At 48.6% G+C, this 13,577-nt stretch overlaps 1 protein-coding gene across 4 annotated transcripts in view; it reads right to left on the bottom strand.

The window, feature by feature from the left end:
* Positions 1-13,577, bottom strand: part of DAPK2 (death associated protein kinase 2) — a 190,118-nt gene that overhangs the window by 28,077 nt on the left and 148,464 nt on the right. For all 4 annotated transcript variants that reach the window (XM_027765772.1, XM_006141743.3, XM_014593295.2 and 1 more), the window contains one exon: positions 6,138-6,267. In XM_027765772.1, the coding sequence (XP_027621573.1) occupies positions 6,138-6,267 (130 nt within the window). The remainder of the gene's footprint in view (positions 1-6,137; positions 6,268-13,577) is intronic.

The following is a 13,577-nucleotide window of genomic DNA, read 5'->3' as shown; positions in this document are numbered from 1 at the left end:
CCTACAAAGGATATCCCATCAGACTAACAGCGGACCTCTCATTGGAAACAATGCGAGCAAAGAAAGAATGGGAAAATATATTCAAAGTGTTAAGGGAAAAGCAATTTCAACCAAAAATACCGTACCTGGCAAGATTATCCTTCATATGGGAAGAAAAGACAAGGTCATTCTCAGATAAACAAAACCTGAAAGAATTTACCAACACCAGACCAGATCTCCAAGAAGTTCTGAAGGGAGTGCTATACCAGGAAAATACAGACACAGAAATAAGAGTTAAGAAATTAAGAAAACAGCTAACTTAATTAGGGACAAGTATGGAGTTGAATATTATATCCCAGAATTGAATCAGGAATATCGAACCACACAGAAGATAGATTAGGTACATGAGACTGAACTGGTGAAATAGAATTTTATGACTTTTGACTAAAACATTGTTGATTTTCTTCTAAGCTTTGTTTTCCAGTTTTAAGGAATTTTGTCTTGTCTTGAGCTGCTGATAGGTTCATGTACCTACTATTTGAACAGAATCCTAACCTGTTTCCTGGGTTTAAGTTTTAAGCAAAGTTCCTTAGCACTTCTTTGATTTATTAATGCTAAAATTGCTTTTCTTGATATTAAAAAAATTTTTTAAATACCTATTTAATGACCGTAGTAAGCTATTTAGCATCGGCTAGGTGCTACTTTATAGTATATTCATTCTACTCAGAGTTTCACACCTAAAGTCAGACATGTATTCACAGATACGTACATACCAGCTGAACTTGCTATTGAAAGTAGTTAGATTACTTAAGAAATTTTGTGACTCAATAAAATGTGGGGGGAAAAAAGGAATAAAAGTAAACTGTAGACACCTGAGATAGTGTGAGAGGAGGGTGGGAAATGGCAGAGGCTGAGAAATAAGGGGAAAACAAAACACACACACACACACACACATATATATATGAAACTAGAAATGGAAAACTATTGACCATAACATGTATGATTAAGCCACTATGCAGTGTATTCTGGATGGGAAATTACATTTTGTATGCTGTGATGATGCTCAGAGAATGAAGGCAAATTAATTAATTAATTAAAAATAAAGAAAAAAATTTTTAAATGCTTTTACCACAGTTTGAGAATCCCAACTTACTTTCCAGCACTTATTTGCTCGATTCCTATATACACTCATTTCTGTTGTTTCTGGGTTTGTTTTTTTTTTCTGTCCTTTCCTTCTCTTTTCCTGTCTTTTATTAATGGAGTTTTCTTATTTTTCCTCCCCTCAGCTTCTATTCTTTAATGGCTACCTTAGAGACTTGACTCTGGACACTTAAAAAATTCTTATTCTTTTTTTCTTTTTAAAAAAAGGTTTTTGCCATAGTGTGTGTACATTTGCCAGAGAAAGGGAAAGTGAGAAATCACCTCTTCCCCCTCACCCCAGAAGGATAGCCATGCCACAATCCTCCTCCATTCTCCTCTCAGGATTTTGGGCATACATGTACATATGCCCAGCATGATTTTCAAGCTTTTGGGACCAGAACTCGAACCATAGTCAACCATGTCGGAGTCCAGCATCTTAACCACCATACCACCTGCTGGGCCCCATAAATCAACATTCTGATCCTCCTCTAACAATCCAAGAATCTTAGAGCACTACTTTCTGTTCTTTGTAACATTATTTTCTTCAATTTTTGATTCTGTCCTTTTTTTAACCCCATGATTAAAACAGCATCATCATCATTATTTTGGACAGAAGATGCTTCACTTGCTTCATGTTTATGGATTTCTTTGTTCCTATTACTTCTTGCTTTGAGACCTCCTTTCAGAGCTCACTTTCCTTCATTCAGTAGTACATCTTTCAGAAGTTCCATTACTAAAGGTCTGTGGGTGGTAAACTCTATTTTAATGTTTCGAGGGTTTTCTGCTGTTCTTTTTTGTTTCTACCTTCATTCTTGAAATGCAGCTTTCCTGGGCATAGGTTTATTTTTTACTTTCCATCAGTTTTTTGAAGATAACATCCCATTGGATGGATACTGGTTTTCATTGTTTTGAGAAGTAAATGCTGTCAATCTGATTTCTGTCCTTTTGTGAGTGAGCTGTCATTTCTCTCTGGCTGCTTTGTCTTTGGCATCTGTAGTTTCATTATAACATGTCTAGGTAGGGTTTTGTTTTGTTTTCTGCTGTGGTATATCAATATATTGCCCTTCCTGTATCTGTGAATACATGGGTGCAGTTCTGAAAATTCTCAAGCCTTCTCTTCAAATATTTCTTCTGCTTTATTGTCTCTAGTCTCCCCTTGGGATTCCAAATAGACTTATATTGGGTTTTCTTCCCTCATCCTCTTTCACAATGATCTTGTTCATATTTATATGTCTTTGTCAACCTGTGGAACTTTTGCTAATTTTCTTTCTCAGCTGAGTCTTTCAGTGTTTCAGCGCTCTCTTCAGCCTTGTGCAATCTGATGTTTGCTTGTTCTCTGAGTTTCAAATTCAAATGGTCACATAAGGGATTTTTTAAATTTGGTTTTTAAATTTCTGTTACTTTTGCCATCTTTTGTTACCTGTTTATTCTTTTGATTCTATCTTTCATTTCTATGTGCATCCCACTTATTTTATAGTCAACATCTGATCATTTCAAATCTTATGTCCTTGAACATCTAAGTCCTGCTCATCTCTGAAATGCTCACAGGTGCACTTGCCATTAGGAAAGGTTCTCCTATTGAACGTCCTTGCTGCTCCAGTTTGACATTTAATTTGCTGGCTTTTGAGGGTGGAACATGTGGTGCTGAAGAAGTTACTATCTTTCAAGATTTCTTTTACTTCCTATGAGCCCAGAATTTCATTTAAAAAAATTTTTTTTACAAGAATCCAGACTAGGGGGCCCAGTTCTGATGGCACAAGCATTGCTAAGACCCTGTGCTCCACAGCCTGGGGTCACATGAGAGGCCTACATTTAATTCCCGCTCCAACCTAAAGGCAAGATGCGGTAGTGTGATCCATTAATCTCTGTGGCGTGGGAGGCTGCGACAGGAGGATCACAAATTTGAGGCTGGCCTGAGCAACGTGGCGAGACCCTGTATGAACAAGAGCTGGGTGTGGTGCTGTGCACCTGCAGTTGCAGCTGGGAGACTGAAGCAGGAGGATGACATAGCAAGACTCTGCCTTAAAGGGGAAAAAAAAGAAGAGGGTCTTTTGGAAGACCTTCACGCTACTGGAAATTGAACTCTGAATCTCATACTAAAATTTACTTTAAAAAAAATTTGATCTTATTTATTATCGTCATTATTATTATTTTTTAACCAGAGAGAGATGGGGGGTGGGGACATGAGGAAACAAGCAACCAGATCTGAGACTTGAACCATGGCCGGCCATGTGGGAGTCTAGCACCTTAACTACCATGCCACTTGCCAGTCCCAAGACTGAAATATCAAAGGAATGGTAAGAGTAGGAAAAAAAATGGTTATAACCTGTTTCTCAGGGGACTTCAAAAAGTTCATGGAAAATGGAATTAAAGTACAAGTTTATTTTGATGGAAAATAAATTTTGAAATCCATGTATGATTTTTTTTCATAATATGCATTTTCCATGAGCTTTATGAAGGACCCCCACCACCACCATATATCTGTAAGGTACAAACAAAACCAAGGGACAAAACCACACTGGCTCACGAAAGCCAGCTGTGTGTGTGCCTTCCCAACTCTGTATTCAGTGACAGATTGGTAGCTTGAAATAAACCAGTGCTAGGACCAGAAGTTGGTGTAAGGGTTATGTCGCTGGACTCTCATGCAGTCAACAGCGGTTCGCATCCCAGATCCAGTGGCTTAAAACTTACGCCGGGTACGTGTGCATGCATGCCCAAGATCCCAAGAGGAGAATGGAGAAGGGATTGCAGTGTGGTCATCCTCCCTGGGGGAGTGACTTATCGCTTTCTGTCTTTCTTTCTGGTGAGTGCATGCACCCTATAGCAAAAACCTCTCCAAAAAAGAAGTTATTATGGGGACCAGCAGATGGCATAATGTTTATACTGATGGACTCCCACAGGGTTGACTGTGGTTCGAGTCCCAGACCTGGTGGCTTAGAACTCACACCAGGTGTGTATACAAAGAAGTTGACCAGTGCTATAAATTAGAGATCTTTTTAGAGATCTTTTCTCCCCTGGCACCTAGCTGTTATCAGCATACACCGGGTAAAACCCTCTTCAGGCTGGCCCCAGCCATCAATAACTCACTCATGCCAACAACTTGATCTCTCAGCTCCATTCAGAGTAGACAGTGACTTGTCCCTGATACACACAATCGTTCTGGCCTTACTCACCTGCTCTGGTATCACTGAATATGATAAGACGCGCTGGTGCCCCTCCCGGCCTGACTCCCTCCCTCCCCCTCAGAGACTTCTCCCACCCCAACACCAGTCTTCCTTCCCCTGCTGACGTGGCTACGAATGATTCTGCTGACTGCCAGAGCGGATATCCCAGAGGTACCCGTGTGACTTGCTTTATAGTTAATCACATCCTGCCTTTTCCATTATTATCCTGAACTTCTAGTTGAACTATCTGTTATTTAACCGTTGGCATAAATTTTAATTTAATAACATGCATTTTGGTCATGTATGTGAATGGTGGTGGGCTTATTTCAGACTAAGCTTGAGTCTAGATGTCTTATGCTCAGGTTCAAGATGACGCTGCCACCAACTTGTGGCCTTGGGTGTGTCATTTTGACTGTGGCTCCTCCATCACTGTAACCTAGTACCTGTCATACAGAAGGTGAAGCTAACCTTCATTGACCTTGACTAACATCCTCAGCCTCCTTCATCCACACTTGTTAAACTAGACCAGGCCATCTGGAAAGACCCTTCCAGCGCTCTTATGTGGTGGTTTGTAGCTGAACGGCAGTTACAAATGGCTCCCAGAGGGCAGGTCTTAAAGAGACCGCCCTGGGAAATGGAAACGGTGCAGGCCCTGAAGTTGGCTGCATCTGAATCTCAGCTCCACCACCCGCTGGTTGTGTTACCTTGAACAGTCACACAGATGCAGAGAATAATTAAATCTGTTTCACGAGGTCATCTGAGGACTGACGGAGACTGTGTCTGCAGAACATAAGGCATAGTGCCTGGTACAGAGCCGAGCCCCTGTCCTGCAGTCTGTGGGGTCTCTCCAGCACCATGGTGGCTATCAAACCAGCACATGTGGCCTGACAATCTATTGGGATGGATTTTCCATCTGTATTTGTCTATTTATTTATTCTCATTTTTTAGAAAGGGTCTCCTTAGGTCATAATCCTCCTGACTCAGCCCCAGCTTCCTGAGTAGCTGGGACTACAGGTGCACATCACCACACTCAGCCTTTAGGGTGCGCCAGGAATCGAACCTGGGCCTCCCATGTGGCCTCAGCCTGCTGAGTAGCAGCGTTTACCAGCACACTACCGAGAGGCTGCCATAATTTTTTATTAGACTATGGTCACAAATTTCAGCACCCAGGGTTTTGAGGAGACCACAGCCTCCTTCCAGCCCCAAAGCCACACCAACTCCCAAAGGAGAAAGGCAGAGAGACCATGGCCCAACCTCCATTCCTCTCTCCTCTGCAGGATTCTTCAGGATCCCCAACTGCTGGCCCAGCCTCATAAAGAGACTTATGGGTGCAGGACAGGAAGGGACTTTAGCCAAGGGTGAGAGAAAGAGATGAGAGAAAGAGGGGCCCAGGCCCTGCTGGAGCTGGCACTGCAATGTACAAACAGGGGCCGGGCACACAGAAGAGGTGAGGGGGCGGACCTGGCATCTGATTTCCTTTTTCCTTTTCAGGAAATCAAAAGCTACTTCAGAGAAGGTTGAGTTTATGGGAATGCAAAAGGGTGAAGTGATTGTAAATCTTCACAATAAACTCATCTAAGAGCAGGGAGTGGGGCCAGTTCTGCAAAGGCCTCCAGGCCCATCTAGCCACCGCCCACACTCTGGGCAGGCAAAGCCCGCACCTGCACCTCCCCGAGAGGCCTCTCAAGGCATTTCTCACTCCCCCATCCCCGCCTGGCCCCTTTAGGTTTCTAGGGGGTATCCCACGGCATCTGCATCGCTCTTAGCCGAGGGACGATGGCCCCAGACACAGCATGTGTTCCTCGGATTTCACTATTATTTGATGCCAGGGACAGAAACAGGCCTGAAACTTACCAACAAATTCTGGTGTCCCAAAAATGTTCTTAAATTCAACTCCATCTTCTATTTCATGAGCCAGGCCAAAGTCAATCAGCTTGATGTGTGGAATGGGAATATTCTTGTCTAACAGCATAATGTTTTCTGGCTGGAGAACAAAAAGGTGGGGGTGGGGGAAAGGAAGAAAAGAAACAATTAAAGCCCTAGTTTGTATTTTTACTTTGGGGTCTAGGGGTGGAGTTTGGTGTTCTTTTTTAGAACAGAACAGCATAAGCTCTTTGGTGTTTTTGTGTCCTCAGTTTTCTGTAAACTCCAAAACAGGCAGAGGGCTGAGGGCACAGCCTGGGCTTTACTGAACTTGCAGCTGATGGCAGAGCCAGCCTTCACTTTCAGCTTTCTGTCCCTTTAAAGTAGTGTCTCTGCTTCCCAATCTGCCAATAGGGTCAGTGCGATGCTTAGAGCGTTTCCTAAAAAACAAAACCACCACCTTGGGCCGGCCCTGTGGCCTGGTGGTTAAGGGAGCCAGATCCAACATGGCCACCGCACAGTTCAAGTTGTGGCCTGAAAAACATGACAGGTGCATGTGTGTGCATGCTCCAAATCTCAGCAGGATGGAGAAATGGAGAATAAGGGATTGAAGCATGACCACACTCCCCTGGAGGCTGCTTCCACTCTCTCTTTCTCTGTGGCAGTGTACATGCCCTTTGACCAAAAACACACACAAAAAAACCCAAAAAACAAAAAAAGCAAAAGCAAAACCACCACCCCTGTGTGAGTGCAGTGGGGGTGGGGCACCACAGCCCAGCCTGGGTTTACTCTGGCTCTCTGACCTTGGTCTTCCTGACCCCCCCTGTCCCGTCCAGCCAGCTTCCTGTTGACAACACTCCCCTCCTCTAAACTAATCATGAGGCTCACATTTCTCTATGTGTTTAACTAATTTGGGCCCTCAGCAGGACACAGGAAAAGCAGCACCCGATTTCCAGGGAAAATACTAGCTGCCCGGGCTATTTCCAGCCCAGCAAACAGCTGCCAGGTTGGAGACACAGTGAGGGCCAGTGGGGAGGGGGCGGCGCTGCCCTGGCCCACAGAACCTGGCCCCCACTGAGGCTGGGGCAGGCTCCTGAGTTCTCCCTTCCCACTCCCACAGCGGTCCTTCTGCTCCACCCTGTTGCCCCTCTTCCCTCACAGCTGCCCTGGATGCCACCCAAACGGAACGTCCTGGAAATCTACATCCACACATGTGTTCATGCATGTTCACAGCAGCTCTTTCCCAAAAGCCCCAAAGCAGAGACACAACCTGAATGTCTATCAACTGATGAATAAAGAACACGTGACATGCCCGCACCACATACGGTGTTCATACATGAATACTATTCAGCCATAAAATGGGAAACTGTTAAAATAATAAAAGGCCGAGCACGGTAGCATACTCCTGTAATGCCAGCTACTTGGGAGGTGGAAGCAGAAGGATGGCAAGTTTGAGGCCAATCTTGGAAACTTAGACAAAACAAAAATTGTCTAAAAATAAAATTATAAAAATGAGAAATGAAAAAGACATGAAGTACGGATATATACTACAGCATAAATGCACCTGAAAACATTATGATAGGTGAACAAAGTTTAGACACAGAACTGCATGGAATGAAAGGTCCCGAAGAGCAAATCCATTGAAACTAAGTAGATTAGGGGTTTCCTAGGACTGAGGGGCTGGGGGGAATAGGGAGTGACTGCTAATGGGCACGTGGTTTCTTTTTGGGGTGATGAAAATGTCCTAAAATTGATTCTAAATTTGTTCTATAAATGACTGTGGCATTGGTTATATGACTTTGTAAGTTGTACATAAATGGGTGAATTACAGGGTAGGTGAATTATAGCTCAATAAAACTGTTAAAGAAATACATAAATTGGGACCAGCAGTTAGTGTAATGGCTATGTCACTGGACTCCCACGTAGTCGACCGCAGTTTGAGTACCGGATCTGGTGGCTTAAAACTCACGCCGGGCGTGTGTGCGTGCATGCCCAAGATCCTGAGAAGAGAATGGAGGAGAAGGGATTGCGGCATGGCCATCCCCCCTGGGGGGTGATTTCTCGCTTTCTGTCTCTCTGTCTCTGTCTGGCGAGTGCACGCGCCCCTATAGCGAAAACCTCCCCCCCAAAAAAATACATAAATGTTTAAGAAAACAAAACGTCCCTTCTCCTCAAGCACCGAAGAATTTCCCACCTCGCGCGTTCACCGCCATGTCTGCCAGGAAAGCCTCTGCTCCCCTCTGCCGCCCGGGCGCTCTGCACTGAGCTCACGTCAACCCCGCCCACCTCACGCTTCGACTTCCTGGCCAGCCGGGAGCCCCAACCACCCTCCAGACCCCTTCATGCTATGTGGGTCTTTTTAGATTATTTGGCACACTCCCTCTTGTCCAACAGTACTCTGCTGTCGCTGTCCTAGCGCCAGCTGGAGGGAGGACTGCGGTGTTGGCATCTCCGCCCGTGGTGCCGAACACGGAGGCTGGCGCTGGCGGGGACCCCCACTGCTGGCTGAACTGACGTCGGCTCTGGACTGAAGCCTCACCCCAGGCGCCCCTGGCTCCCTGAAGTCTCCGTGACCCCCTGTCACAACAGTTGGAAACTTTCACTCAAGGGAGCTGGCTGAGGTCCTTCTTTGCTATTTTTTCCTTTTTAAAAAAAGATAGCACATTTCCTCTTGCATTTTTTAGGCTTATTTATTCTTCTTCCCCTCTGGATATGACTTATTTTGAAAATGTGGCAAAGTCTTCTCCCAGGGCAGAGCGAGTCCTTAGGCTCTGCAGAAAGGCTCTGCAGGGGAGGGCAGGAGACAGGATCCAGGCAGGTGTTCCCACCACAGGGCTCCTGACCCAGCCTGTCAGCAGCTGCTCCTGGTCCCCAAGTGTCCTGGCAGCCATGTACTGAGTTGCTTTCTCCCTACCACCCAGCCCCTCCCAGGCAGGCAGCTTCTCCTTCCATCCTACCCACAATCCTTGGCTACCTCGTTAGGAACCTCTCCTTGTTTGCAGGGTAGGGCCTTGAGCCCTCCCTCCGAGGCAGAGGGCCAAGGGACCAGGGGCCAGGCTGCCACCATCGTACACAATGAATGGGGTTGGGCCACAGTGGACAGAGGTGGACACGCTGGACCTGGTGATCCCCAAGACTAGGAGGCAGCAGGGATGAGGTGGGAGAGGAGAAGAACTGAGGCTGAAATCTCCAAGGCAGTGCCACCCCGAAAGGTGAGAGGGCTCCTAGCCTCACATCCACTCACCTCTGTGGTCCATCATCCAGGGGAAATGGCCTCTTTACCGGCTTTGGGACCCTCAGGGCAAGGCCACATTTCCTTACCTGAATCCCTCTGTCCCCAGTCCTGTCCCAGGCCCAAGAACTAACACACACCAGAGACTGTGCCCTGCTGGGAGCGCTGTCCTTACACTGCTCCACCCCATGCCTAGAGAATTCGCCATTGCATTTTCATAAAGATAGCACCTCTTTACCCATACCCCCGCCCGACATTGCCCAGTCTGGCTGAACATCTTCGGTGACCACCAGAGAACGCCCGGTGGCCTGCCTGATATCTGAGGCACTCGAGGCTCTGCACAGTTGCCTCAGGCTACCCTTCCAGCCTCACTGCCCACCGACTGCCCGTACTGCCCTCTGTCCCCTCAGGGTGGGCACTGCTACAGCCCAGAAAGATGCCTAAGCCCCACCCTCTGCTCTGGCTGTTGTTGCCTAGAAGATTCTTTCTACTCTTTTTCACAAAGTTCTGTAGCATGCTCCCCCTTTTACTCCCTTACATGCACACACGGCAGGGATTGGAAAGAGACAACAAGAAGGCACCCTTCAGCGGGGCCTAGTCATGCCGCAGTCCTTCGTCCTCCAATTCTCCGTCCCGCCAGGATCCTGGACACACATGCATTTGGCGTGTTTTTTGAATTGCCTGGGTTGTACTTGAGCCCTGGCTGGCACTTAACTGCTGAGCCGCGGGGGCTGCCCACTCCCTCACATTTCAGCTGAGCTCCCCTGACCTTGCGCTCTAAGCCCTCAGAGCTGACAACGCTTACTGACAGTCCTCGGCTGCGGCGGCCTCTCATCTGTGGTGCCACTTTCCTAGGGGGGAGTATTCTAATCCGTTTTAAGGTTCCTGGCATGCCCTGTGGTGTCTGGCATCCTGCATGTTCCATTAGTACGCTCAGATAAACTGAAAGAACTGGGCCAGTGGCTCTTCTTTTTCTGCCCCTCACCTCCGCCCATGGAGGCTCTCCACCACCACGAGGGGCACAGAGTGCACGCCTCTCCAGGGCTGTCACAAGCTGGGGCAGGAGGGAACTGGACGAGGAAGGCTGGGGAAGGCAGCCCCAGGGCCAGCGAAACCCTTCCCTAGCGTTTGTCTCTGCTTCCCTACCCCCGCTCCCCAAACAGCAGGATGGTGCAAAAGGGCACAGGCCTGGGCCCTGGGAAACTGTACTTCTAGCTCCCCACGCAAGGTGGGGCTTGGCAGGCAACTTCCTTTGTCCGGGCCTTGGGCCCCACAGCTAATGACCTCTAAAGCCCCTTCAGGCTCTGCTCGGCACTTTCAAGGCAGCACAACCTCCCAGGCTGGCTGGGCAAGGTCCTACTGCTCTGGGCCCCAGGCAGGACGTGTGAGGGCTCAGGTGTCCTGGCCCCAGGTCACAAAGGAAGAACAGGGTGCTGAAGCACAAGCCAGGCTGCTCTCTGGGGTGGCACTATCTACCCATACTCCTCCACTCCTGCCATTCTCTTCCAACTCTATTTACTCCAGCCAAATACTTCACCCGCATACCTGACATCACCTCCAAAGCACGGCCAGAGGGAGGGGTCACATTCCCACAGGTGCTGCCACTGCCCGGCCCAGTCGGTGGAGCTGCCCCAGGAGGCAGAACCACCCCCGCCTGTGAGCTCGGCCTGCCAGGCAGGCACCCTTGGGAGAGGCCAACGTGCCCCTTCATGTGCATCTAGCCAGAGACGCCAGCTGGGATGTCATCCAGAAGTCAGTCAGTTATTTATTTATGCATTTACTTATTTAATTTATTTATTTAAGAGAGATTTTTGCTATAGGGTGCTTGTGCTCACCAGAGAGACAGAGAGACAGAAAGCGAGAATCACCCCCCAGGGGTAATGGTTATGCCGCAGTCCCTGCTCCTCCATTCTCCTCTCAGGATTTTGAGCACATGCACATGTGCCTGGCATGAGTTTTAAGCTTCCAGGTCCAGAACTCGAACCACGGTCAACCACATGAGAGTACAGCAATGTAACTTATACCATCTGCTAGTCTCCAGAAGCCAGTTCTATAGGGTAGACCCATGTCCCAGACCCAGTACAGCACATCCAGGAGCCCATGCTTCACAAAAGCCCCTTGGTGGCTATGTAGTAAAGTGCCAAAGACAAGGGCCTGCAGTCTGGCAGGTCTGGGTTCAAATCCCAGTTCTGCAACTCATACTACGAAACCTGGGCAGTCACGAGACCTCTTCGAGCTTTGGTTTCCAAACTATAAAGTAGGAATCACAGCTACCAAGACACAGGGTTGTCCTGAGATTCAGAGATGGGCCTTGTGAGGAGCAGTACCCAGCCAGGCTCAAAGAACAGTGGCTCCGTCTGCTCGCTCTTTCCCGGGAGGAGCACTGACAGTAGTCCTGGGTGCTCAGACGGAACCTCTGCTGCATCGCCGGCAGCCCACGGACGTGCCCTTAGGATGGGCTCCTCTTCCCCAGTCTTCCACGCCCTCCTCCCAGCCCTTCCTCCCACCCCCGGCTCACAACACAGGGCTGTGAGGGGCTCCAGAGACCATCAGTCCCTTTGTGTGGCAGGGCAGCCCAGAGAGGTCAAGGACCTGCTAAGGTCACCGAGCAAAGAGCAGAGTCCCACCCTGCAGACTCAGCCCTCTCGGCGTGCCTGTTGCTGGGCTCTGGGCTCCAGCGACAAGGGTCTTCACTGACAGTGTCAAGCGCAGCCCCAGGTTATGGAGGCAGAACCGGACATTCCAAGAAAGCCAGGCTGCTTGCTGCTAGCCTAGGGGGATAGGCAGCCAGGGTGTTGTGGCTTCCCCTCCTCTGGGCACACTGCAGATGAGCCCACAGGCAGCCCTGCCCCATGAACCGCCAACATGGCCCATGCCCAACATTGGCCTCTGTCTGCCATGAAAGGCCCTTGTTCCCTACCTGCCCCAACCACCTGTGGGCAGCCCATCCCACTACCTGATCACCCACCTCCACCTGCCATTCACTGCCAGAAAGCCCTTCCTGACAAGCTGCTTCCCACCTTCCCACCCAGCTCCCACGATCCCACAGTGGAACGTCTTCCATGACTCCCTCCTCTCCAACATTCAGCTAGTTGTCCCACCCACGGATCCCGTAGCACCCTGTGCATGCTCTGGCAGGAAGCCAACTGCACTGCCCTTTCTTTCAGCCCTGTCCCCATGGCACTAAAGCCCTAAAAGGGAGCATGGCACCTGGCCTCTCCTACCCCCACCCAGCAGCGAATGCTGGCATCGCAGTTGGTGCTCGGTTATTTTCTCCGGGGTGAATGAGCCAGGGCAGCCACGGATGTGATGTGCTTTTGGAGAATCAGTACTGACGAAGGCTAAGAGCATAGGTCTTGGAACCTGGGTTTGAATCCCCAGTTCTGTTGACACTAGGCAAGTTAACCTCTTTGGCCACACTGCAATCCCTTCTCCTCCAGTTTCCTCTCAGGATTTTAGATATGCATGCACACACGGGTGGTGTGATTTTTCAAACCACCAGGTCTGGCACTCGAACTGCAGGTGGCCATGTGGGAGTCCAGCACCTTCACCACGCCACCTGCAGGCTCCCCTCTTTTCTTTTTTAAAGAGAGAAAGAGGTAAAACAAATGTGGTCAAATGTTTATTGTAGGTGGAAGGTGTGACATGTCCATTATATTCTTCCAGTGTCTTCAAATGTTTTGAACTTTTTTTTGGAGAAGTTTTTGCTATAGGGCGCATGCGCTCGCCAGAAAGACAGGGAGAAAGAGAGACAGAAAGCGAGAAATCACCCTCCGGGGGGGTGGTCACGCTGTAATCTCTTCCTCCATTCTCCTCTCGGGATCCTGGGCACTACGCACACATGCCCGGCATGAGTTCAAGCCACCAACCAGGTCCAGGACTTGAACCGCAGTCGACTACATGGGAGTCCAGTGACTTAGCCATTACACCAGCCACTGGTCCCTTGAACTTCTTTCACAATAAAAAACTTCAAGCGAAAAGTCTTCCATGGCTGTCCCCACCCACACGAACTCTTGGGGCTGGCCCTGAATCTTTGTCCTCTCATTCTAACCTAGCGTGCCGTTATGTCTCTGCTGAGTCTCACCTCTACTCCATGTCCCAGGTTTCAGTATGGAAATAATCTCGTGCTTATAAATTCTACTCTCAAATGCATGGGAGCCAGCAGGTGGCGTAGTGGTTGAGGTGCTAAGTGGTTTTGG

This window comes from Tupaia chinensis, unplaced genomic scaffold (assembly GCF_000334495.1).
Source record: "Tupaia chinensis unplaced genomic scaffold, TupChi_1.0 Scaffold000063_1, whole genome shotgun sequence".
Taxonomy (NCBI): domain Eukaryota; kingdom Metazoa; phylum Chordata; class Mammalia; order Scandentia; family Tupaiidae; genus Tupaia; species Tupaia belangeri.
This window is presented reverse-complemented; position numbering and strand designations above follow the sequence as displayed.